Source organism: Talpa europaea (assembly GCF_964194135.1).
Source record: "Talpa europaea genome assembly, chromosome: 2".
Lineage (NCBI taxonomy): Eukaryota > Metazoa > Chordata > Mammalia > Eulipotyphla > Talpidae > Talpa > Talpa europaea.
Window position 1 is genome coordinate 23,126,665 of NC_140068.1, and position 25,747 is coordinate 23,152,411.

General features: G+C 37.2%; 1 protein-coding gene across 1 annotated transcript in view; it reads left to right on the top strand.

The window, feature by feature from the left end:
- LOC311186821 (HBS1-like protein) overlaps window positions 1-13,285 on the top strand; it is a gene marked incomplete at its 3' end in the record, with an annotated part of 34,924 nt that extends 21,639 nt beyond the window's left edge. The window contains exons 10-13 of the mRNA XM_084258020.1: window positions 2,213-2,303; window positions 3,069-3,177; window positions 10,037-10,137; window positions 13,123-13,285. Of these exons, the coding sequence (XP_084114146.1) occupies window positions 2,213-2,303; window positions 3,069-3,177; window positions 10,037-10,137; window positions 13,123-13,285 (464 nt within the window). The remainder of the gene's footprint in view (window positions 1-2,212; window positions 2,304-3,068; window positions 3,178-10,036; window positions 10,138-13,122) is intronic.
- Between the last annotated feature and the right edge of the window lie 12,462 nt (window positions 13,286-25,747).

The following is a 25,747-nucleotide window of genomic DNA, read 5'->3' on the forward strand; positions in this document are numbered from 1 at the left end:
ACATTTTGTTTGTATTACTTTGCTTACTCTGAAAGTTTATTTGTTAAAGTAATAAATTTATGAATATCTGTTTAGATAACAGATTAATTTTAGCTTAAACCTGAATAAGGGAATAAAAGCCAAAGTTATTTCCATTTGACCTTTTTCTTCTTGCTTACTTAGGGATCATGAAAATTCTGTTACATAAAAGTAATACGCACTTTTTAAAAAAGTATCATTTATAGTTTGCAAGTTCAAATCTCTGCTTTTGTTTTGTAAAGTGAGCGAGAACTTCAGTGCTTTTGAAATAATAATTACTGTGTCTATTGATGTTTTTTTGAGAGTGGGAATTTTTTTTTTTTACTATTATACATTAATTAAAACCACAGTCTGGAAATTATCATGGAACTTACTGATTGGCTCTTTTGGAACCTCCAAAATCACACTTTGATCACCTCTGAAAGTCCCACATTCTTTCCCTCTATCCTTCCTCCCTCTTTCCTACCAAAGAAACTCCAGCCAATTAGCTTTTTAATCCAATTAGCTTTTTAATCCAATGGCTCTTCAAGGATAAAGCCAGATCAGAAGTACCAGCTAGCAATATCTCACTCCTGGAAGCCCACACTTCTCATCCAACTTGTAGGTTTTCAGTCCTCAATTTCTGACCCTAGATTTTGTTTGATTTGCTTCAATTTAATGCACATTTCTATCTGAACACTTTAGGTGCTATAATGACTCACTAACCAGTAGTGTTCTAAAAGAGAGAACTGACTAAACCTATCACCAAGAAATGGAAATTCTTAAGTTTTCGCTTTATTAACATATCAAGTTCTGGAATGTTTGAAAAAGAATCTTTTTGTGTAACATCTATGCAGTAAAGAAGATCCTTAAGAAGAAAATATCAAATATGAGACAGTGTGACATGTTTTGGGGGAACAAAGATTTTATGTTGTATTTAGAAAACTTTATATTGTTAATTAACCATCTAATATGAAAGCTTTTCAAAATCTTAAGTCAAAGACAATCTCTAATATATGTAATTATCTATCCGTATTTCATAGCAGAAATCATAATCATAATCATTTTAAATGTACATTAAAGAAAACAAATTTAATTAGTTGAATATATAGCAAACATTCAAACATTTCTAAATATCCTAACTGTTAACATTTTTGGAGTCATGAAGCTCCTTGATGAAAGTTATGGTCCTTAGATTAATGCAGATATGCATATACATAAAATTATGAATAAAAGTCTAGGTGGTCTCAGAGCTCTTAAGTCCTCCTTGAATCCTTAAAAGTCTGAAAGAAACCACTTAAATGTATATTACATGAGAAAAGTGAGTATTTTTAGAAAAATGTGGATGAATTATAAATTTACTAGAATCATATCAATATAGGACTATTTTCACAGGGGTTGGCCTAACATCTTCAGCAAAAAAGTTAAGTTGCAGTGGAAAGCAACTTATATCATAATGACCCTATGGAATCATAAAGTATGAATATCTTTTAAAAAGCCTTTGAATAAAGTAGCTGAGTAGTCTTTGGAATTGTTCTCCAGGAATATGCCTCCTTAGTAGTACAGGTATATTGCTATCCTTATAGTGATATGTCGGATGACTTTTAAATTAAATTTTCTTACATTACTAATGTCTTCCTTCACATATAACCAGTTATCATTGTTTATAGCTCTCTGGAAAGCAGTTTTCTTGAGCCAGCAATAGTGAAGGGCCTGCCTAGAGGCCCAACTGAGTGAGCACTAGAATTGGAAAACATAGGTGATTATTCAGCTGGTTATCTAATTAATAGCAGAGCTCAAAGGAATAAAATACTGCTAGATTGCCTTCCCAAACTCACCTTTTATGTTATTAAAAGTATTTTGAAGTGTTATTATTACGCCTACATCCATTAACATAAGAGAAATATTTGAATGGGGACTGCTGAATAAATAAACTAGTTTTGTAGATGAATTTTAAAATGATTTAATAAACAGAAGTCAGCCTTTTGTGGACAAATGTAAGTCACTTTATTTTTAAGGTGGTGTTCCAGAAGGCTTAAGTCAAGAGGAAGTATGTTTTCCTCAATGCTCACAGTTATACTTCTCACTCTCAATTCATTCATACTGAAAATGATGAGTAGTGACTGATGAGGCACAAACCAGCCAAACTCCCTTGGTTGTTATGGTTTGATATTGAAGTGTTTCACTGTATGCTTTGGTTCTTACTCATTTCCAGGAATCACTCTGCATGATGAACCTGTGGATTGGGCGGCTGCAGGTGATCATGTTAGTCTTACACTGGTTGGGATGGATATCATCAAAATCAAGTAAGTGAGAAAATAAGTTTAAACAACCATTGTTTTGGATGAAGGGCCTCAAAACACATAAATGTTGCAATTCAGTGGCTCAAATGAAAGAATGACTATCATTTCTGAATTCTACTTGGCCAAAAATGTGCACTTGTGAAAGTATAAAAATTATAAGCAAAACTTATTTAAGGACCTCCCTGGTGGCACAAAGGGTTAAGATGCAACCTGCGAAGCAATCCATAGCCATTGCTGCACGAATTCAATCCCCGGCCAGTGAGCTACCCACATGGCGCAGCAGACCTCTCCTTACTTGCCCGCTGCTCCCCTCAGCAGTGTACTTCAGTCTGCCTATTCTGTTCCCCACTCTGTCTCTGGTGAATCCTCTCACCCTCCACACTTCTGGCCTGTATCCCAGTTCTTGTATGCATAAATAAATAAATCTTTAAAAAAACAAAAACAAAAAAACCCACCAAAACCTACTTAAAATTAAATTAATGCACATCAGTGCACATACTAACATGTTCTTTGAGTGAAAGCTATAATGTCTGAAAATGATAAAAGATTAATCATGGCATAAAGTCATGCTTTAACCAAGAAGGATACTTAGAAAAAAACCCTAATTTACTTAATTGTTTTATTTTGTAAGTGATTTTAGAGGGGTCTCTATTGGATATAAATTTATCTGCCAACTACCTTTTCTCTCTCTCTCTCTCTCTCTCTCTCTCTCTCTCTCTCTCTCTCTCTCTCTCTCTCTCTCTCTTTCTCTCTCTTTTTTGTTTACAGTGTTGGCTGCATATTTTGTGGCCCCAAAGAACCCATTAAAGCTTGCACTCGTTTCAGAGCCCGAATCCTCATCTTTAACATTGAAATTCCTATCACTAAAGGATTTCCTGTAAGTTTCAAAATGTTTATTGTTAATTGTTTTCATAAGTTAAAAATAACTGTATCCTAAAAAGTAATAACTTTCTTTGCAAGTGATGTGCTATAGTTATTTTGAACTAGCATCTTATTACTCTAACCCAGAAAAATATGACATTAGAATTTTTAAATCATTTTTATGTTATGCTTTTTTTTTTTTTTTTTTTTTTTTTTTACTTTGAGCCTTGATCTTGGGGATTTTTTTTTTTAAAGAGCGACAAGCTGATGATAATAATAAAATTCATCTAGGGAAAATGGTAGATCCCTTTTTGGTGTATTTCAAAGATTAAGTGACTAATCTTCCAATGGGTCTTTCTATTTTTGTTTTGTTTATATATATATATATATATATATATATATATGTAATTTTTCTGATTTAAAAAGTAACACATTATAGAAAAATTTGCAAAGCACAGCAAGTATAAAGATACTAAGAATGTTCTATAATTACTCTATCATAGAGAACAACTCTTCCCATTTCAGTGTATTTTTATGTGTACATGTTATCCACCCTTTAGTATTAATGGATAAACTGTGTTTAAACACTGTATTCAGACCCTGCCTACTATGAGGTTGTCTTGCAGGTCAACTCTGGCCAGTATCATTTGAATATACACATTTGAATTCCTGTTTTATATGTATTTTTTTCAGATATTTGGGTTTATACTATTCTTTTATGATTTCTTGTTTTTGCCCTTAGCAAAAAAGCATATTCCCATTAGACTTTTTTTCTTAATCACTTATATACAGTTTCCACATGACAAAAAATGTTAATCAGTAGGATTGACTTGCCTTTGAAAATATAAACAGATGATTTTCACCACTTGATGCATCTTTAAAACAAAAGTAAGCCTGGGCCTCCCCAGTGGCGCAGCGGTTGAGCGCTGGGTTGCGAAGCTGCCCGCAGCCTCTGCAACACCGGTTCGATCCCCGGCCGCTGGGCGGGGATGACCATGGCGCACAGACCTCTCCTGCCGCCCACTGCTCCCCTCAGCAGTGTACTTCGTCAGTCTGTCTGTTCTGCTCCCTGCTCTGGCTCTGGTGAATTCTCTCACTCTCCCGCGATTCTGACTGTACCCAGTGCTTACATAAATAAATAAATGAATCTTAAAAAAAAAAAAAAAAAAGTAAGCCAGTAAAAGTAATTGATCTGGAAACTTTTTTAAAGTTAGTGATGGTGTCACTTGTAATCAGGGAAATGCAAATCAAAACTACCATGAGATACCATCTTACACCAGTGAGAATGGCACATATTAAAAAAACTAGCAACAACAAATGTTGGCGAGGGTGTGGAGAAAAAAGAACTCTTCTGCACTGCTGGTGGGAGTGCAAACTGGTCCAACCACTATGGAGAGCTGTGTGGAGATTTCTGGACCTACTAAACATAGAGCTTCCATATGATCCAGCAATTCTACTCCTAGGTATTTACCCAAAGGACACAGAAACATCCATTCCAAAGAACACCTGCACCCCTATGTTTATAGCAGCACTGTTTACAATAGCTAAGCTTTGGAAGCAGCCCAAATGCCCAAAAATAGATGACTGGATCAAGAAGATGTGGTACATATATACCATGGAATATTACTCAGCATTCAAAAAAGATAAACACATGCAATTTGCAGCAACATGGATGGCGCTGGAAGGGATCATGCTCAGTGAAATAAGCCAAAAAGAAAAAGAAAAATACCGGATGGTCTCACTCATAGCAGGAATCTAGAAAACTTAAATAAGGGACCAGGAAAATGAATAACTATAAAAAAGTGAAAATCAAAATCAACAAAAACTATGAACCAGAGACACTTTTGGGGGGTGAGGGGCGGGAGGGGAGGTATTGGGGTCAGAATGGGGGAGTTGCAATTGTATGGGGAATATAAAAATAAAATTTATTATTTAAAAAAAAAAATAAAGTGCTTGCTTAGAAAAAAAAAGTTAGTGATGGTGTTTTAGAGGTTAAGAACTTATTTATTTACTTCATTACATGTTTAACCACCTATATTTGAGATAATTGTAATACTTTGCTTATAATTCTTTGTAATAATTTCTACGTAATTTTGATCATTTAAAGTCATTTGTAAGATGGTGTTTAAATACTTTAATTTTAACAATTATTCCTTTCATATGCTAAGGAAGTAATAAAAACTATGCAAAAAATTGTTACAAATGAAAATGTTTAATTTTTAAGTTATCAAAATTTATGTATTGATAGGCAAAAAAGATAACTTAATTGCTATGAGCGAATGGCACTCATTCTTAGAAAGTAGTATGTCCTATGGGGAGAAGCTGGAGAGGTTGGTTACTGTGTACTTTTACTCATGCAGCAATCATTTTTGCCAGTGGAGAGATAGAGAGGTCAAGAAGTCAATAGTTACTTTGAATAGTAATACTGTCTTCCTGTCTACTGTAGTTTCTTAAATGTAAGTATGAATTGAAAGTTTTTCAGTGCTGTTTTATTGGATTCTACCAGCATACATTGATTCACAAATACCTGGTTGAAATTCTTTTCAGAAAAAAATAGTCATATTTTCCCTTTGGGGGAAAAATAAACACCATAATTTGTTAAACTCAGAAAAGGCTTCCTAAGCAATTAAAATTTCACTATTTAGGAACTAATTCCTTAGCTCTGCATAGATATATTTAAATTTTCCTTGGTTTAAATGGTAAATTCCACATATTATTGTTAACTAAATTCATGTATTTTTGCAATAAAATACTCATAACATGAAATATACCATTTTAATAAGTGTAAAGTTCAGTGGCATTAAGTTCTTATTGTTGTACAGTGATTAGTACCATATATCTCCAGAACTTTTTCATCTTTTCACACTGAAACTCTGAACCCATTAAACAGTTACTCCCCATCTCACTCCCCCCTCCCCCTGGCAACCACCATTCTACTTTCTTTATGAATTTGCCTACCAAGGACCTTCATATAAGTGGAAACATACATTATTTGGCCTTTTGTATTTGATTTATTTCACTTATAATGTTTTAGACCTTTATCCATGTTGTAGCATATATTAGAATTTCATTTATTTTTAAGGCTGAATAATATTCCATTGTATGTATATGCCACATTTTGTTTATAAATATGAAGTGGTATATCATTGTGGTTTTGATTTGCATTTCCCTGTATGATTTACAGATATATTTTCTTCCATTCTGTGGGTTTTCTCTTCTCTCTCGATAATATCCTTTGATGCACAAGTTTTTGATTTTGATGAAGGCCAATATATCAATTTTTCTTTTGTTGCCTATCTTAGGGTATCATATCCAAGAAATCATTACCAGATTCAATGTAAAGAATATTTTTTTCCTAAGAGTCTTAAGGTTTTAGTTCTTGTATTTAGTTCTTTGAACCATTTTGAGTTAAATTTTTAATATGGTATGGGGTAGAGCTTCATCTTCATTCCTTTGCCTGTAGATTGCACTTTCCCAGCACCCTTTGTTGAAAAGATCATATTTTCCCTATTGGATCACATTGGTACCCTTGTTGAAAACCAGTTAATCATGTATGTGTTTAATTTTTAAATGCAGGTTAAGGAAGTGTAAGGAAAATAATTTATTTTTGACAACTAATAGATTCTGTATTCTGTTACAGTTTATAAAACACTAGATAGTTTGATCCCCATAGCACCATGTAGAGTCCCAACTTTTATCTGAAACTCTTCAAGCTAGTGTTTCAGGATTCAGAAATATTCACATTTGAGAAATGTGACATGATGCATGAATGTTATGGAAAACCCCTAACAGAGGGAGCAATACCCTGTGATCAAACATATTAATATGTCTGCACCACACCTTATAAATTCCCTCAACTCTAATCCCATTTTACTACTTAACTGGGTTTATAACAGATTTAGAAAAAACTTAGGTTTTTACTCTTTTGGAGTTTTGAAATTGCAGGCAAAGAGATTGTGGACTTGTATTATTAGTATTGACCCCAATACTGTTAGAGACTGAGAGGTTGTAACTATCTGAATAATAAATGATTAAGCCAGGACTCAGCACTTTTCACTCTGAAATTCAACACTTTTTTTTTTTTTCCTGTTACACTCCTGCATATTGCTTTAAGCTATAGATGACTTTGGTTGTATGCCACATGAATTAAAATGTTAAAAGATAGTGTACACTTACTTCCCACTTATTTGCATATGGATTTTTTTCTCTCATGTATTCAATAAGCATTTTGTTTGAACTGTGCTAAGCTATGGAGATAGAAAGGCAAATAAAATCTAACCCCATACTGCCACAACCCATTTTATCTACCCTGATTTTACCCTGGAACCCACATATAGCTCACAAAAGTTAAAAGTCTCTTAATTAGATTCATATGCCTCTGTTCTTTCAGATTTAGCAAGCCATAGAAACCAGTACCAGTTTCTTAGTCACACCCAAGCTGAGTGAAGGGAATCCTGCTTGTTTACCCAAGTTGCTTATTTCAGAAGAGCTATTTCTTAGATGTTTGGGCCTACATTTACCTTGGTGGTGTTTGAGTCCTTAGTTCTTTGAATGCACTAGCATGTTTTTCACCACTTTGCTATGCAGTATTAAAGTTTTATTTCCCCTAAGAGTTGATTTCTAATACTTTTTGAATCTTTCCACTTCACAATGGCCAAATGCCATTGAAAAAGAAAACTAATTTGTCTTTGTGGAATGATGAAGATTCAATTGTTTCTTTTAAAACCCCCAAGTGACTGACTTTGTTCATGCATTTTAGGTGTTCTTTATTCCTTCATTCTCATATTCACTTCACATATATTTAGTGAGTGTCAACAAATGTCTGTCACTGGTATACCTACTTCCTTTTCTCACAGAGTTCATATTTGCAGTGGATGACAGCTGGCAATTACAATAAAAATTGTAATGTTATGTAGTAAGATTATATTGTAATGTTATGTACTAGATGTTATGTTGTAGGATTATGATAAATAGAAAGGTATCCAACTCAGACTAGAGGTTCAGGCTTCTTGTGGGAAGTGAATCTATACTGAGACCAGAGGTAGAACAGGATGAATAGGAGTTAGCCGAATAAAATGACAGGGATGGAAGAGTGTGTTCTAGCTAGAACATAATATGTGTAAATGACCTCGATGCATGTAGAGAATGAAAGCTCTCTCTCTGGAGCTTTAAATACAGAAGAGGATGGAGAAAGATGATGCTGGAGAGTTAAGCAAGAGTCAGATTGGGAAACCTTGGTGCCTTATAGTGGAATTAAAGTTTACATGTTCTTAAAAAGCAAGGACACCATTAAATACGTATTTTAGAAAATCAGTTTGGTAGACATATGAAGAATGGATTGTAAAGGGGCAAGAGTGGATGCAGAGACCAGCCAGGAGCCTGTGTTTTCTTTCAGATCAGATATAGTTGTCCTGGATTTATCTTTGTAAAAGTAGGGAAAGTATACAGAAATAGAGTATACATTAATAATTTTAGAAAGGTTTATCCATAGTCCCTCTTATATTTCTGTTTTATGAATGTGCCAATTGTTTTAACCAGGAGATTCCAGTGTGGAGAAGTCAGTATTTCTTCAAACAAACAGCATAAAATAGTGTTTACGTCCAATTCAGCTCTGCCACTTCCTGATTGCTTGTTTTTTCTACTCTACTCAAACTATAGACACATTGAACTTTATGTGCTTATTATTGAATGAAGATAGTCTTAACTCACTCCAGTGGACCTAAGCATAAAGTTCAGTTCTGATCATAGTCACATTTTTACTTAATCTTTTTGATATTAGATTTCTTTACATGTAGGACATAAAAATAATAAATATATAAGTTCATGAGTTAACTGAACAATTTACCTTGTGCTAGACACCTTTAAAAATATTACCTGATTTTCATCATTTTAGTGATAAGGAACCTGAGATTCGGGCCTCCTTGGTGGCCTAAGGCCTAGGGGTTAAATCTCAGCACTGTTACCACTATGTCCTGAATTCGATCCCAGACCAGGGAGCTAACCCACATACAGCTTAGCAGACCTCTCCTGTCTCGCTTGCTGCTCCCCTCAGCAGTGTACTTCAGTAAATCTGTCTGTTCTGCTCCCCACTCTGTCTCTGGTGAATCCTTTCACCTCCCCATATCTCTGGTCTACATTCCAGTTCTTCTATGCAAAAAAAAAAAAAAAAAAAAAAAAAAATCTGAGACTGGAGATGTTAGGGGGGAAAAGTTCTTAAAGAATTTAGTCCAAATCCTATAGCTCAAAAGCAGTAGAATCAGGATTTGAACTCAGATCTGACTTCAAAGGCTGTCTAAACTCCCTTATGTTTCATCTTCATTATCCAGCAATGAATACATTAATTACTACTGAATATGATGTAATTTCCCCTCCCTCTTATTTTTATGATGAAACAGTTCACATTTGTTGAACATCTATTATCCCAGGCACAGTGTCTGATCCTATTTAATTTTGTCACAACCCTGTAAGAGTGACATGTTACACTGAGGAAACTGAGGTATAGAAATATTCATGTAAAAGCAATGAAATTCAATTCCAGGTTCTTTCCCTGCTACTCCTTATAACAATAATTGTCCTAAGTGACAAATTCTCTTAATCTTTACCACACCCCTAAGATGTTATTATTATTACTCTCTTCCTTTAAAGAGTTAAAAGCTGAGAGTAAAGTTATGACAGTACAGTTTATATAGTAAGTGATGGAATAGAAATCTGAGCTGCCTCCTGTGACCTTTCCCCTGGTAAGTTACTGAACAACCTGATAGAGTGGCGGGTGGGTTTCAGCAGGGAACAATGAGCCCAAAAGCCCCCCAGGCAGCAGTGCTGAGTTGAGTGTAATTAAATGTGAGTGTCAGAGATGTTGAAATTTTTTGCTCTAGGTGCTGTTACACTACCAAACTGTGAGTGAGCCTGCTGTCATCAAACGATTGATTAGTGTCTTAAACAAAAGCACGGGAGAAGTCACAAAGAAAAAGCCTAAGTAAGTGTTTTAATGCATAAAAAATAACCACAGCAATTTAAGCAGATTCCTTGCAGATAAATTCATTTGTGTTGTATTTCTCTTTGTGGTTAAGTGAAATTTTTTTTAACTTGTTCCAGAAATAATTGTTTTCAAGTACAAATGCAAAAGCAAATATTAAACTCTTGTTTGGGTATGATTGCTTGATACAATTTCTGTTACATGTGGCTCTGTTACAGGGCAGGGAGAGGGGCACCCCAGACTCTGCAAACCTGCCTGCTCTAAATAGGTTCTGCCATCTGCCGCATCAACACAAAACATATGAGACTTTAATGGGAAGGAACTTTAATACAATTAGGAAACAATACAGGAAAGGCAAAGCATATAGTTTCTAAATCAAGCACCCAAAGTTACCCATCCCCTCATGGGTAAAAGTCCACCCAAGCAGGACTGGCCCAGAGCAAGGCCCCAAAGCCTGCCACAAGTCTAAAGCATCTTCCAGTGGGGACCCACAGAAAAGGATCAGAAACAATCAGACAAGTCTGGAGGGAAAAGAGCAACATCAAAATCAAGACAAAAACTGCCTTTGTCACCTCCCCACTGGTCTCTCACCCATATCTGTGTCACCCAGTCCACGACCAAAAGGCAAGTGCAGTTTCTTCACGTGTATCTCTGCTCCATGCGCCTCCTCCAGGTCTCCTTCTGGCTCTCCATCCTGCCTCCTTCCTTCCTCAGTCTCCTCTGCAGCTTCTTCTCTCCCTGCTCAGCTCCACCCTCCCTTGGGTGGGGGCAGGGAACCTGAAACCTCCCCCTTTCCTGGGGGCATCCTGTTACAATAGGAGGGGATATGAATTGTACGTAGACATTTTAAAAACTAGTTTGCTTAAAGACATTTTTAAAAAATAGTTTGCTTAAAGATGAATTTGAATTATGCCTAACCAGAGGTTAAAGATTCCACCTATTAACTTTCTTATCACCTCCTTAATAAGAATTTTATTTCCTTTGCTAAGAAAGTCCTGAAAGAAAATTCTCTATAAATTCTATAGTTTCTAGTTTTTCCCCCCACCCAGAAAGTACTTTCCTTCCTGCTGGAAGTCCACCTGGAGCCATAGTTGAGGTGATCACCCCCAATTTGGTCCCCCCTGATTATCATTAATCTAGACCTGGCTGTAGACAATTTCCCTTTGACTGGGACAAGACTGGGATTTTTCAAAGGAAGTGCTTCCTCAGAAACTTAAGTTTCTTATCCTAATTCAACTAAAGACTAGCCACAGTTTGGTTTGGCTGCTTCAGCTTTGGGGTTTTCCTTATTTCAACCCTATGGGGATTTCCATCCAAAAATCCCCTTTTTTCAGTACTTGGGTGTTCCTCCTCTTTGCACCTGTGTAAGAGGCCAGAGGTGGTTAGTGGGTTAATGGGTTTGCTGCAGGTGGAAGAGAGAATCTTCACACTGCTGTACACCCCTGCCTATTTCTCTCTTAGTCAGGAGGAAAGATTTGTTTAATCTCTCTCTTAAAGATGGTTCTTTATTTTCAACCTGAGTCTCCAGTTTCTAGCATGGGTGTCTGTCATGATGTTCTGAGAAATATGACATGATTAGTACTTACATTTTTTGAGGACCACAGTTGTCTAGACTGTCATGAATGCTTTCATGTGCTTATATTCTCAGCAACTACTGAGCAGGTACTGTTATTCTCCCTTTTTGCAGATGAGAAAACTGAGATGTAGAGAGGTTGTATGTCATGTTCAGAGTCACAAAGCTAACAAGTGACAGAGCCAGTATTCTAGCCCAGTCACTTCATTCACACAAATTATACTTGTTTTGGCAGGACCTAGGTGGTTTGACCTGGACAATCGATTTGAAAAATTCTCAGTCTGATATTGGCTCATCATATCTAATCCTGAATTTCTCCTCTCTGCACCTGCTGCAAAATCCTAGCTCAGTGGTACTTGGTCTTAATATAGTCTTATGTTAGTTTTCACTTTTACTTTTTTGTAGCTTAGTCCTATTCTCTTATTAGATACCAGCACATTTCCACTTTTCCACATTGCCCATTCATGATGACCATTTGGCCTTTAACCTTCATTTCCACTACTACATCACAGAATTGATTGCTTTATATGGAGTGAAAATGAATAGTCTGGAAATTAAATTAAGCGCAATTACATGCTTCCTAAGAAATGGGTCTTTGGACTGAAATTGTCCCAAACTAGTGCTTAGAGACCTTTTTTTAGAAAGTTATTTGACTGACTGTCCCTGAACTAAATTTTCACAGGGGGAATTTATGATTGTTACCTTCTATCCTTCCAGAGCACTTCAAAAGTAACTTAGAGAATATTTTCAAAATGCCCTTTTCACTTTTACCTCTTTTAGTGTCTGGGTCCACACACAAGGACTTCTGCTGGTTTACTTATTTGCATGAAACTGTTTACAATCAGCCTCATGCCCCATCCCCCTTATATGATGTTGTCCTGAACCCCTGTTAAAGAACTTCTGTTCCTCTCTGATAAAAGCACAGAGGAGGAAGGGAGATTTAGAGTAGTCTTCTGGCTCTAGTTGATTATGCTCTTTAATAATAACTTCCTAACTCACAATCCACAAATATGATCTTACTGGGGAAGACACAGGGCTTTGTGCTCTCTTTTAAAACACAATTCCTCACTTTCCTTATTAGATAATTAACCTTTCAATTTCATGAGGGAATGACAGGGAAGGCCTTGGGAGAGGGGCCTTGAACCTTTAGGGTCCATCGAGGGATAGAGTTGTATTGGAAACTTGGTAAACACATATATAATCTAGCTAATATTTCCTAAATCTAGAATCACTCTAATTTCTTTCAGCTAAACAGAAAAAAACAAAAGCAACTATTTTCATTTTAAGGAGATCCTTTTAAGTTTTTAACCGGCTAAATTCATTTATCTGTTGAATAGGAAATACTTATTTTTCAGGTTATTGCACTTTCTGCTATTGAATATCCATTTATTCTTTTTTTTTCCCTTTGGTAGGTTTTTGACTAAAGGCCAGAATGCATTGGTAGAGTTACAGACACAAAGACCAGTGGCCCTTGAGCTCTACAAAGACTTTAAAGAGCTGGGGAGATTTATGCTGCGTTACAGTGGATCCACGATAGCTGCCGGTGTGGTCACTGAGGTATCTTCGAGCACCTGACTGTGTGCCCACAGTTATGATGTCTTTTCTCTTTCTACCTTTTAATGATGATTACTAAGATTTTATGCTTAAAGGACAACACAGTTATGGTATTAGAAGACGATTTTATAATTCATAATAATGATGCAAAGAAAATGTTATGTCTTAGAACTTCTCATAGTGAAACTTCCAAACTGCTTTCGTCAGTAATATTGCTCAAAACCTAAGGAAATCCTTTGAAAAATAAATCTGTAGGTATGTAATCCAATTTATGAGAATATAGACTTTAAAAATCAAATGAGGGGCCTCCCCGGTGGCGCAGCGGTTGAGCGCTGGGTTGCGAAGCTGCCCGCGGCCTCTGCGAACGCTGGTTCGATCCCCGGCTGCTCCCCGGCCACCCGAGGAGGGTCCCACATGGCGCGCAGACCTCTCCTGCCGCCCGCTGCTCCCCTCAGCAGTGTACTTCGGTCCTTCTGCCTGCTCTGCTCCCCGCTCTGGCTCTGGTGAATTCTCTCACCCTCCCGTGCTTCTGACTGTACCCAGTGCATGTATAAACAAACAAACAAATAAATAAATAAACATGCCTCTACTAAAAAAAAAAAAAGAATTTAAAAAAAAATCAAATGAATTGGGGTTTGTGGTTTTACTTCATAGAAGAGCCCTCATTCATTTTTTCTTTAAATTAACTAGCTCTCAGTGCACTTGAAATGATTCGTTCAAAATATTTACTTAACATATTGGTAATGTTTCTGAACCATACCTATTATATAAGACAAGGTGTAGTTGAGTTTTAGAGAAAATGGTCAGAAATTAACAAAAATCAGTCATTTTATTTTTTTCTGTGCTATCATAATTAGTATAAATATTGTAGGTATCATATTTTTTAAGAGTTCTTACTTTTATTTTTCAGTGATTGTATTCTGTGTAAACTTACATTTAATTGGTTGTATACTTTAAACATAAGATTTTTATCTTGCTTCCAATTCAGTTGATACATGCCTTGTGTAAAAGATTCTGGAGTTAAACAGCCCACATTTGTGTCACTGCTCCCGATTCCTAGCAGCACAAGTACATTTCTTCAGTTTGTTTATCTATGAAGATAGAATAATAGAATCTGCCTCCTAGACTAGCTTTGTGAAGTGAAATGATTTAACAAAGCCCTTGGCACATTAATTGGCGTATATAAATTATGAGATAAATGTTATATCATCTTTGTGAGCAGCATCACATTAACCTCTCCAAACATTTTTTGGAGAGGTTATTCTAAAAATAAAATACAATTTTTTGTGGAATATAATGGAACGGTTATAGTAAATCTTAGAAATAGTAGAGTAGGGAAGAAAGTTGCAGGAAAAGGAAAAATAAGAGAAAAAAATACTATGAATAGGGGGAAAGTTGCAGGAAAAGGAAAAATGTTCAATTAGATTAATAATTATTTCACTGTTATTTTCCTTTTGTTATTTTATAATATGATTTATTAAATACAGCAAATATCTTTTTTATAGATTAAAGAATGATGGATCAGAATTTCAACTTGTTTCCAAATTCAATGAAATAGCTAAACTCTCTTTTTAAAGAATCCGAGCTACTTTTTAAAGAAACCAGTTAAAGGAACAATGTGCAATTGATATTTTTTTTTACATGGAAGAGAAGATTAAAGTTATCATCAGCTGTGAAGAAGTATTAATGATCACTCCTGCAAAAATGTCAAGCTGCCAACTGGCAAAGAAAGGCTAATACTGCACTTTCAGTTAAAAACCCAGCTTTTCTTTTGAAATGTTAGTAAATGGATTTACTTTGCTGAGATTTATAGAAAGTATCAGAAATGTGTATTGGAGACATCGAATCACCATGAAATGAACTCTACTTTCAGCCAATCCACAAAATGTTTACAGTTTCTCCTTTGATTTTCAAACTATACTGCACACATTTTTAACAAAAAAAATTAAATTGAGTTGTTGAGGTAGTTAATATTGAACTGAGCAATTTTTTTAGTTAACTCAAAAGATTTGCTAAGTAGAAATATTTTGTGTTGATCAGAAGAATGTTCTTCCTCCGACAAATAAAGTTTTGAAAGCTTAGTTTGGGATGGCAGAAACTGTTCCTTGGTCACCAAAATACTATTTAAAGGTGTAAAACCAACTAATAAAATGCCTTAGTTTGAGCATAACAGCAAAATGTGTTTTGTTTCTTGGATATTTATGAGATTCTCTGCCTCTGTCACTAAATATGATGTGGGAATTCTTTTTCACCTAAGAGTTTCTTTCATTCATCTTTCTTGTGAATTCTTGCTTTTTTATACTAATAACAGATCAAATTTAATATCATCTGTGTCTAACTATAACTTGGCCTTATTTTTCCCATCCTTACTTTCAAATGACTTGTACGATGACTTAATCTTGCATACCTTTTAGCTGTAAATCCCTTGTAAGAGTCGTTTTTTCTTGGAAGTTTCAACAACAAATTCCAGAATTTATTTGTTTAATATATGTTTGTTTAAGCTGCCTTCTGGACAAAAGTTGCTTTAGAGTACATTTTGCCCTTTGCTGTGCCATGGACTCTGATCTGATGGACTTTTGTGACATTTCTACTGAATTAAAGACTAACATCCATCTGGTGAAGTACGCGAATCACACACATGCTATTTGGTGAAGTGGTCTTAAGACTAACTCCACACACACAATACTTTGTTTACTAAGAAGTATTTGTGTAGTTGTCACTTCAGAATAAACTTGCAAAAGTGAGAGTTTTATTTATATACTAGCTAGGCATTGAAAAGATACACTTGATAGAAACTTGTTTTAAAATCACTTAGGAAAGACTAGCAGCGGCCCTGGCTTTGGATCAGTTTCCATTGAACAGTTCTGTTTCCACTGACACCTCTGTGTATTGCCTTCTCCAGTGCTGGTTTTGCCCTCAGACCACATACAGGACCCACTGGGCTTCCACACTTAGGTCATCAGACATTCTATCCAGGGCAAAAACAGGCTAAATAAACATGTCTTTTCCAGAAGTCCTGGAAATATCTCATCATTGATGGTAATTGACTTTAATTTCTTTCCTTAGGGCATCCATAGAGTTGGATGTGAAGTGTACATCATCCAAATCATGTAGTTGTGAATTGTAAGGGCACTGGAAAATCAGTATGCTATTAGGAATGGGAATATGTTGGGGTGAGGGCATAAAAACAAGTAACACCCACTCACACAAGGCCGTGTGAGAATTAAGAACTCTGATAGTAGCAGTAGTAGAATGAATGAGTATATATCTTTTCAAATGGTGGTAGTACAATCTTTTTACCCATGTTGATTATTGTTGAAGGTGGTGGTGATGCTAAGAGGGCCACTGTGGGAGGGGTGTTGGCAGTAGGAGTTTGCTAATAAATGACAGGTACAGCAAACATCTCCAAGCTTGTTTTTTGTCTGAAATCATCCCCCTGAAACGTCCATCCATACTAAATACTGCATTCATTTTGCTTCAGGTACTTCTTGTCTTGACTTCTTCCTAAGTATGATTTCACCATTTCTTCACACCATTGGCTTTGTCCTCTTACCTTGATTCTTTCTAAAACTCTACTGATCAGCTGCCTCTAGGCTAAACTGCATTTACATTAAAGATCAGTGTTTTAACTTTCTAGTAGTTTTTCACATATTCATAATGGCAACATTTGAACTCCTCTGTATTGTGAGAAGTTTTGGAAAAAATATCTAGGCATAGTTTTTTCCCTGCCATTAATAGGTCAATAATAGCTTTAGCCATTATTAAAATCTAATCATAGTTTAGAATTTTTTTATGTAATTATAGTCATTAGGATCTTTTCATTTTATAATCAAGATTTTTTTAGCAGAAGTACTAGTAGATTTTTAAAATGTACAAATACACAATTACAGATGCTGATGTATAGGAATTAATCAAGATCATACAGCTAAAATAAAATACAGATAAGAAGACCCAATGAAAACTGAGTCATTTTCCAGTTTCCCTCTAAAGTATTGATTGAAATATGAGTAGAATAACATTCCATCCTCTCCCCACCCCCATATGGACCTGCTGTATTATTGAAGTAAAATTTTTATTTATACAAAAGATTTTCTCCAGTCAAAGTAATTCAACGTGTACATCGTAACCTCTACTGCCAAATCAGAAATTACTGAGCAGGTTTTGTATTGGCAAAAATCACCCAACAGGAAACCTTTTGGTCTCCAAGCTGACAAGATTTAAGATCCCGTGAACATTTTTTTTAAAAAACCACCTACCTCTATAAAGAGCTACACCAGTGAGATTTTAATAGTGGAAAGCTGACACAGCCAGCAGAACCACACTACCCAACACAAGGGCGGGGCCAAGAGGCAAGATGATGAGCCAGCTGTCACCCTCACCCTGGCCTGCCCTCCGTGCTCATACAGCTGAGGTCTTAGAATCTTGTCAGCAGAAAAAATGTAGGACTGGCTAAGGAACCCATGATCTGGCTCTTTGAAAGTGCCAAAGCTATTTCAGATTTTAAAAAATAAAGCTCTAAAATGTTAGAGTGGAGATGAAGCCTATGACTATGCATTTTGTGAAGATTAAGGAGAATATATCCTGCAACATTAGGTTTAGCTCTAGTGTGCCAGCTCATTGCTACTTTGGCTTTCAGAAAGGGAGGGGGAGAGAGAGGTGAAAATGGGGATGGGGTAGGGGAGACCACAAAGGACTAGGGTGGAGGACTGTGGGTCCTTTAGCAATGAAGGGCTGCTACACATAGAGGGGTACTCCTGTAATGTCAAAACACTAGCAAGGATGTGAAATAATGGTACTTCAATAACAACATTAATTAAAAAAATGGAAGTTTCTAAGATTAAAACACCATGGGAATGAAGCAAAATTCAAGAGTCACTTTCCAAGAAACAAAGTCAGCCTTGGGATGTTCTGCAGCACTGAATTCCAAAAGGGACTCAGAAGGTAAAAATAACAAAAATAATAAAAAAAAAAAACTTGGGCCTCCCCGGTGGCGCAGCGGTTGAGCGCTGGGTTGCGAAACTGCGCGCGGCCTCTGCGGCGCCGGTTCGATCCCCGGCTGCTCCCCGGCCACCAGAGGAGGGTCCCACATGGCGTGCAGACCTCTCCTGCCGCCCGCTGCTCCCCTCAGCAGTGAACTTCGGTCCTTCTGCCTGCTCTGCTCCCCGCTCTGGCTCTGGTGAATTCTCTCACCCTCCCGCGCTTCTGACTGTACCCAGTGCATGTATAAACAAAACAAACAAACAAACCAGCAAACAAATAAATAAAGCATGCCTCTATAAAAAAAAAAAAATAATAATAATAATAAAAAAAACTTTTACAGTGATTGTAACTCACAAGTACATTATTGTTAATAAGAGTAAGAAGTTCTCTGATGATGTCCTGGGAGGAGAGAAGGAGTGGAAAGACCGCATTGTACATGCTCAGATCATGAACAAGTTCATGGCTTTAAGACTGGCCAGGCAATGGTAGAAAATTCTGCAGCAAGCATTTGGTTAATACTCATCCATGATGTAATGAAAACCAGTAGGGACCTCCCTGGTGGCGCAAGGGTTAAAGACAGCGCTATCAAACTATATCCAGGCCAGCCACTGCAGCTCTAGTTCAATCCTCGGCCAGGGAGCTAGCCACATGGCTCAGCAGACCTCTCCTACCTGGCCTGCCAGCTGCTCCCCTCAGCAGTGTATTTCAGTAGATCTGCCTGTTCTGCTCCTCACTCTGTCTCTGGTGAATCCTCTCATCCTCCCACACAGCTCTGGCTTACCCCCCAGTTCTTGTATGCATAAATAAATAAATCTTTAAAAAAAAAGAAAGAAGAAAAAACCACTATGATGCAACTAGCTAAAATTATTTTTACTGATGCTTGCAATAGCAAGGGACCACACTCATCACTGGAGGGCATTGGGTGTCTCTTGGCAAGGAGAAAGAAGCTTGTTAAAGAATTTGAGCACTATTGGTAATTTTGAGGTGGGCGGAAGTGTGTGAGGATTTCCTTTGGGTAGGCTGCTATCAGAAAGTTGAAGTAATTCTGTAATTGGTATCTTAATTTTTATCTGGGAGGTAGGGGAAGTGGAACAGGGTGAAGCAGTTACTCCTATTGGTCACAAGGTGGGTTGGTTAGTCATATTTATGGTTTGCAAAGTGACTTTGTCTAAGCTCATAATTACAGTATCTTATTTCATTAGCATCGCTGAGTGACATTTGATGTCAGAGATTTAAGTATTATTAATGTTCAATAGAAGAGCACCATGGTCTGGCCGTGAGTGCCAGACTGCTTTTAACTCTCAGAAGTTCCTTTTTCTCTCACATGTTGAAGCCACTTAAATACGTGAAATAAAATTAATAGTGTGTCACAATAAAGAAATAAATTATATCTCAAATATGATGACATGAAAAAGAGGAACAATAATAATTGTTACTTATAGCCCGCCCATAAATGAACTTTATTTTGATAATCACTAAACAAAATTTTAAGAAAGTTTAGGGTGGTCAATAATGGAATAAAACTATATTTATCAATGCAAAAGACATAAACACAGAAGCCTATAGAGCAAAAAAAAAAGAAATAGAAAATCAAGGAAACAGCAATGAAGCTAATCAAATGAAGACAAAGGTAGCAATTATTGCAATATGTGAAATAGTTTATATTTTTCTCTTAAAAAGAGACTCCAACTGCAAAGTTAATGACATGCTATTTACAAAAGATGTGCCTAAAATAAAACCACATATTGAAAGGCGGGGGTGGGGGAAGGCAGACATATCAGGGAAATAAAGTTTGTACTATGAGTGGGCTGTCTAGCATGTGCCAGGCAATTTTCACACAATAGTTCATCTAACTTGGCATTTCTATAATTATATGAAGCAGGCATTATTAACCTCAGTCTGTAGATGAAAACACTCAAGTTCAAAGAGATTAATAACAAAGAAAATCAATTACAGAACCATGACTTGAATTTGGATGTAAGTCTGACTGGAAGGCAGGATCACTATATACTACACTACTGCTTCAGAAATCAGGAGCAACAATATTGGACCAAGAATTTAAAGCAAGCATGCAAACAAACAAAACCTTCACTGTGGTAAGGAGAATAATTCCATATTGATAAGAAGCAAAATGCTCAAGTATAAGAATGAAACTCAATGTACCAAATAGCATCCAATTGTGAAAATTTACCAGAAATAAAAAATTAAAGGACATTATTGCAAGTATTAAGAAACTCATACAAATGTTGCCGTATAACTTGAATAACAATAAAGTTGAATAACACATATACAAAGAGAATCAGTTATAAACCATTTTTCCTTCAAGAATTTAGTAATGAGAGCCTCCCTGGTGGTGCAGCGGTTGAGCGCTGGGTTGCGAAGCTGCCCGAAACCTCCGCGGCGCTGGTTCGATCCCCGGCTGCTCCCCGGCAACCGGAGGAGGGTCCCACATGGCGCGCAGACCCCTCCTGCCGCCCGCTGCTCCCCTCAGCAGTGTACTTCGGTCCTTCTGCCTGCTCTGCTCCCCGCTCTGGCTCTGGTGAATTCTCTCACCCTCCCGCGCTTCTGACTGTACCCAGTGCTTGTATAAATAAATAAATAAATCTTTAAAAAAAAAAAAAAGAATTTAGTAATGAGACAAGTAATATTCAAGTCATAAAAGCAACTCAATGGATCAGACTGTATATATGGAGTTATCATTTGGTTTTATAGTGTCTTAAATAGACTAAGCAACCCTTCCTGGACTACATATTTTGTGATTACAAGCTATAGAATATAAAATAGCTGGGTGAAATATCAAGTATTTCCTTAAATGAAGTTGGAAATGTGAGTAAGCAAGAAGAGACGATAAAGAAATGACCAGACTAGCTTAAAATCAACGAAATATAACTCTTAGAAATGAAAACAGCTATTTAAATTAAATAGGTACAGATAAAAAAGAATTAGTAGCTTGAGACAAGTATTATATATATGTATAGTACACAAATATTTATAAACATATATAGGTATATATGTGTATCATAGACAGTAATACAAAGTAGAATCAGAGGATAACCTTAAATATTTTTTATGGAAGATAAATTAATAAACATTAATTTAAAAAAAATAGAAGATATGGGCCTTCCTGGTGGTGCAAGAGGTTAAGATGCAACCTATGAGGCTATCTGCAGCCTCTGCATTATGAGTTCGATCCCTGGCTGGCCAGGCATTTGCCCACATGGCACAGCAGACCTCTCCTGACTTGCCCGCTGCTCCCCTCAGCAGTGTATTTCAGTAGATCTGCCTGTTCTGTTCCCCATTTTGTCTCTGGCGAATCCTCTCACCCCCCACACCTCTGGCCTGTACCCCAGTTCTTGTTTTTTGTTTTTTTTAAAAGATTTATTTATTTATTTATACATACATACATACATACATACATACATACATACATACATGCAAGCACTGGGTACAGTCAGAAGCGCTGGAGGGTGAGAAAATTCACCAGAGCCAGAGCAGGGAGCACAGCAGGCAGACTGATGGAAAACACAGCTGAGGGGAGCAGCGGGTGTGACAGGAGAGGTCTGCTGTGCCATGTGGGACCCTCGCTGGCGGCCTGGGATTGAACAGGCGCTGCAGAGGCTGCGGGCAGCTTTGCAGCCCAGCGCTCAACCACTGCACCACCAGGGGAGGCCTTACCCCAGTTCTTGTATGCATAAATTAATAAACCTTTTAAAAAAATTAGAAGAGATATAAAACAGCTGACTTTAAGAAATATATGTGAGTCCATACTGATATAAATAAACGACTGAATAAATAAAGGGGAGGATAAGAGGGCACAAATCTCCCTGCCAAATAATTTATGTAGATACTCCATGCTCACAGAGATGGAACATAACTCCCCACAACGTAAATGTGAACTAATCACAGTGACTTCTTTCCAAAGAGTACAGTATGAAAAAAAGATGAAGAATACCTTTACAGTAGAGAAACTTGGCAAATATTACCTCCATCAGTTAAGTCAACGATGATTATGTCATGATTATGGTTTGATGAAAATGGCATTTTACCTCCATGGTCATCCTTCCCCAAACTTGTTATACCAACCCAATTAAAAAAAAGAAAAAAACTAACTGGGTCTCCCCTGGTGGCGCAGTGGTTGAGCGCTGGGCTGCAAAGCTCCCCACAGCCTCTGCAGCACCAGTTCGATCCCCGGCCGGCCAGCAAGGGTCCATATGGCGCGCAGACCTCTCCTGCCACCCACTGCTCCCCTCAGCAGTGTGTTTTGTCAGTCTGCCTGTTCTGTTCCCCGCTCTGACTCTGGTGAATTCTCTCACCCTCCCGCACTTCTGACTGTACCCAGCGCTTGTATAAATAAATAAAATCTTAAAAAAAAAAAAAAACTTCCATTGGGGGGCATCCTGCAAAACACTTGACCAATGCTCAGAAAAATTGCCAAGATCATCAAAACCAAGAAAAGTCTGAGAAACTTATCACCAAGATAACCCTAAAGAGACGTAACTAGATGTAATATGGTCTCACACATGGAATCCCACAACAGAAAGGCATGAGATGAAAACTAAAGAAATGTGAATAAACTCTGGACGTAAGGTAATAATGTTTCACTACTGGTTCTTTAATTGTGGCAAATGTATTATAACATGTTAATAACAAAACTGAATATAAAGTTTATGAGACTTCTCTCTATCTTCCCACTGTTTCTGTAAATCTTCAAATGACCTAATAATAATGTCTCTTTTTTATATTTGGAGGAAACTTTTCCACAGGGGCTGGGCCAGTCTGCACCCACCAACAGTGTCCAAGAGTTCCTTTTTGTCCACACCCTCACCAACATTTGTTCTTTCGGATTTTTTTTTTGATATGGACAGTTTCCAGAGGAGTGAGGTGATAGCTCATTGCGGCTTTGATTTCCATTTCTCTGATTATAAGTGATTTTTTTCATGTGCCTGGTGGACATCTAAACCAATTCCACCCTGAGGTATCTATCAGAAGATTACAAAATCACTAATTTGAAGGGCTATATACTAAGTGAAATAAGTCAGAAGAATAATACTTAATCATTTCACTCATATGTGGAATAGGGAAACAAAGAAAAGGAACCAACAAAACTAAATCAGACCAAATCCTAGAAATCTGACTATAGAATTTAGGCTACCCAAGGGGGAGGATGGGAGGCAGGGGGCACACTGGGGAGAAGCCCAATGACCTATGGTGGAGGATTAGTGTGCTTTAGTATGGCCTGGTAACATACATCTTAAGAGGTGTGAACCTGTACTCTAAAAAATTCCTTTCCAGTCTGATTAGCACCTCTCTGTATTACACTTTCCTTGGTTAGCAATGAGGAGCGCATGATTGAATACATCCATTAGCCAATTGTACCCTGTTTGCTATGCTTTGCTTTTTAATTTCCTATTCTTATTTTTCTCTTGGGTTGTTCATTTCCCTAACCAATATGGCAACACTCTTACACATACAATGGCTATGAGCTTGTTTGTTACACAGCCCACACCTGTTTGGGGCTGGTATCTTCATCTCTGTGGCACATTCCAGATTCAAGAAGTGGAAGATTCAAGCTACTGCTGTCTCCTCTTTGCAGGATGGATGAAGAGACAGTTCAGAGAGAAGACAGCCAAGGTAGCTGGAAAGTGGGCAGCATTGGCGCAATTGTAGAGAAATGATAAGGGAAGGGGAAGGGGAATGAGGAGACGCAGATACTTGATCAAGGTGTTGACATCATCCTGCTGAGGGGCTTGGCAGTCCTTCATTTACACTAAGCAAACCGTGAGTGCATAAGCATAAGGTAGGAAGATAATAATCATTGCATGTTCTTTTTCAGGAGCAGCCAAGGGTCTGTTTGCCTTCCGGCAGAGGTGTAACATTTATTATTCTTTGCTTAAAGAAGGCACAGTTGCTAAACAAATGTTTTCAAAGTAGTTATTTACTTTAAACAATCCAACAGTTATTGTATTACTAGCAAAAAAGCTAATGTTTCTGCAACTAACATTTCTAGTTTGCCATGGTGACAATTAACTAAGGGCTGAGGGAAAACAAGGGCAGGAAGTTACCTGGGGGAAGGGAGACAGATGATTTCTAACTAACCTATAAAGTTTAGATTAACATATAACTAATTGATTAAAGTAAAAAACAGAAGGCTTTTATATAGAAATCATCATCTATAGTATATTGTTTTAATATTGATTTGATATTAAGGAACCAAGGGCCTGGAGGGCGTTCATGCCAGGCAAGCCGCACTGACTCTTCCCTAGCCCCCAACTCTCAATGAAGGGAGAAAGTCTCCTAATCTAAACAAAGAGTTTTCTACTTCTCTACTTTATCTAGTCAGCCTAGTTTCTGTATTTAACTATAAGATCAAGGGGCAATTTCCTCTTCCATAAGGTTGCTGGTTGTTGTCCTAAAGAACTACAAATATTTCATCAGGGGCAGAAGCGGAGATGGTTATAGCCTTTGATTCTCAAAAATGGTCAATATGTGACATATCAGTAGTTGTAACATTGACCATTTCCGAGTGTGTTATTTGTGCTGCCGTGGTTACTAGCTCAACCATTCACAAAATTGCTGTTGACTTATTCTTGAATGCACACTCTAACAGCTATCATACCAATTGTCACATCCTAGGGAATTAGCCCTAAACAAACAGGAAGAATTTAGCAGGAGTCGACTATGGCGTCTCCTGGTTTATCAGGAATTTTCTTATACTTGGAGCATGGCTCGCCTCTGGCACCCAACTGTTATCTTTAACTTTAAAGTAAAGGAATTTCTTTCTCCAATTAGCTCTTGCCTCAAAAGACCACATCTCTATATCAAAGACTTGGCCGATAGATGTTTACAACCTTTTGTTTCCAGAAGTTTTTTCACTGGTTAAGGTAAAGCCAAATGTTGAATTGCTGCCTTTTTGGCAGAGGACTACTAATTTTATGAAAAATGTAATATTTGTATCATGCAGTACCATTTGTCATCAAATTGGTTATTCAGTGATTGATCAGTATTTGCAGTTTTACTTTTAAATGCGTATTTTAGCAATGGTAGAAACTAGCCATAAACAAATGAGGAGAATCTTGGAGTCAGCTAACGAGATTCCTGATTTTTCAGAAATCTGCCCCATGCCTGGACTTTTGTCAGGTGACATGAGTAGCGCGGATCCCAATAGCTCCCACTTTACTATGAGACTTAGGGCAAATCTTCTAGCCTCTGAGGCTCAGTGTCTTCCAACAAAGAGAGGAAGCCATCACACATACTTTACACAGGATTGCTGTGTGAAACCAATGAGAAGATTCAGACGAAGGACTTCTTCAGGGCCTGGTACTTCATCAACATTTGACCAAGGAACAGTTCACTCTGTGGACCCTAAGACGATGCATGCAGACACCTTTTGAATTCATGCACTGATGATTACTGGACACTGTGCCATGCGTTTCCCTTAATACAGTGAAAACCTGAGAAATGCTGGAGGATACTTCTTTCAGAGCAGGAGGCTGGAACACTCTG